Source organism: Arachis ipaensis, chromosome B04 (assembly GCF_000816755.2).
Source record: "Arachis ipaensis cultivar K30076 chromosome B04, Araip1.1, whole genome shotgun sequence".
Lineage (NCBI taxonomy): Eukaryota > Viridiplantae > Streptophyta > Magnoliopsida > Fabales > Fabaceae > Arachis > Arachis ipaensis.
The window spans coordinates 49,397,368-49,399,308 of record NC_029788.2 but is presented as its reverse complement, the minus strand read 5'-3'; the positions used below and the strand labels follow the sequence as shown (position 1 = coordinate 49,399,308).

Below are 1,941 nucleotides of genomic sequence, written 5' to 3'. Positions count from 1 at the left end.
TGCTTCTGCAGTAAACAAACAGAATTTTCTGCAGAAACCATCAATCTTCAAAAATTCATTTCTCCCAAAATACTCATCAATAAAATCTGAATTTTTTATGAGATGCTCAAAACACAGTAAAGTTTCATGAAAAAATAGTTTTATTCAAGTATATGAGCTGAGATGCTCCCAGAAATTGATTCTTTCTACTGTCATGCATGCAGAAATTCTGCCTTAAGCATTTTCAACAACCTTACTTATCAAAAACCACATTTGAACTTATAACCCTTCCAAAATCACACGTTTAACCTCTTTCCAGTTATTCAAAATTGTCTTCATTGCCAACACAGCCCAAGAGCCCAGAATCAATAATTCACACGATGTCAAGTACTTAAGCATCATCAAACCTTTTTCTTTTCTACACTATGCCAAGCATAATTTTTCATGTACACTCATCATCATTCAAACACACAATAACTCATCAATTCACACCAGCAAGCTCAGCAACAAAAGTAACACCATTTATTCTATCCCTTACAACATTCAGTACGCACAATCATCAAATCAATCACCAACTACAGTTATAATTCAACTCAATTCCATCCATATCAGAGAAAACAATATCAATTACAACTTCAAACACTCATAACAAAGCCCAAAGACATTCGCAGCCTTAACCTGAATTCAATAATCCAATTGAAGCACTAAAACATCATCAAACTTACTCCAAATTTCACAACCTCAAACCAAGCTTATTTCTATCAATTAGTCTCTCATAACAACAAAACTAATTACATTCACAGCAATAATCAAAACTCAATTCATCAGTTATCCATACCACAGCTTTTCAATAATTAACTCGGCATATTTTAATTTAATAAACTATACTAAATTAATCATTATTCACAACAGCATCTAAATTTAATCATAGCTCAGAATACTCACAACAACTAACTAATTTCAAATGCATTTCAAATCATTCATGTCAATTAAGAAATTCTTAACCATTTGCACTTATCAAAATAACTTTGTAGGCATTCTAAATTAAAAACGTTAAATCCCCTACCTCAAAGTCGAAACTCGCGGAAATCACTAAACCCAACAGCTCCATTGGCAGTTCTAACATTCGTTCGGCTCTCTTGGCAGCTACCATTGTGATTCTGGGCAGCTCCAGTGATGGTGAAAGGTCTCAGAATCAGCAAAACAGTGGCAGTAACGGTTCAGAGTGGAGCCAGAGTAGGGCCAGAGAAATAGCAACAGCAACAGTAGCTCCAGCAGCGGCATCAACCAAATAACAGCTCTGATGGCGGGAGAGGCTCCGGCAACTCATAGAATTCAAAGGAAGAGGCAGAACAGGAGGTAATGATGAGTAGTGACATCCGATGAATTGCTTTAGAATCAGAACAGTTTCCTTGGCAAGCTCCAACAACCTTCCCGTGACGGCTACGGTGGCGCGGTGGTTCAGCGACGGCAACGACTTCCATCGACGGCGACCAGACGCGACGGGGATAGAAATCGCAAGGCAGTTCGATGGTGATGGAGGCGCGACGGAGGCACAGTGGCGTTACCTTTCGCGCACGAGCTCTCTCCTCTTCGTGGTGGTTCTCAGGCGACAGAACAGGCTTCACGGAAGGCAGAACAGCGACTGGGCAGTGACGAACGGCATGGCCTCGACAACGACACTCCTCGCTGCTCCACAAACGGCGACAAGGACGGCGGCGGTGGCAACGGCATCTCCCTCATCTCCGTCTCGGACTTTCCTCAACAACGCGTGGATGACGGCGGCGGCTCCATGGAACGGTGGTGACGGCGCAGCAAGGCGCGACGGCAGCTTCTCCTCAGCGGTGGCGAGCTCGCAGCAACGGCGACCACGGAGGCGCAGCGGGACGAGGTTGAACGGTGGAGTGCGACGGCTCCCTCTTCTCTTCTATCCTTTCTCTCTGTTGAGTGTGTGTGTGATAT

General features: G+C 43.2%; 1 protein-coding gene across 1 annotated transcript in view; it reads left to right on the top strand.

Moving 5' to 3' along the window:
* Window positions 669-1,941, top strand: part of LOC110271055 — a 24,247-nt gene continuing 22,974 nt past the window's right edge. Inside the window, exon 1 of the mRNA XM_021121147.1 lies at window positions 669-1,910. Coding sequence (XP_020976806.1) covers window positions 1,362-1,910 — 549 coding nt within the window. The 5' untranslated portion in view covers window positions 669-1,361. The remainder of the gene's footprint in view (window positions 1,911-1,941) is intronic.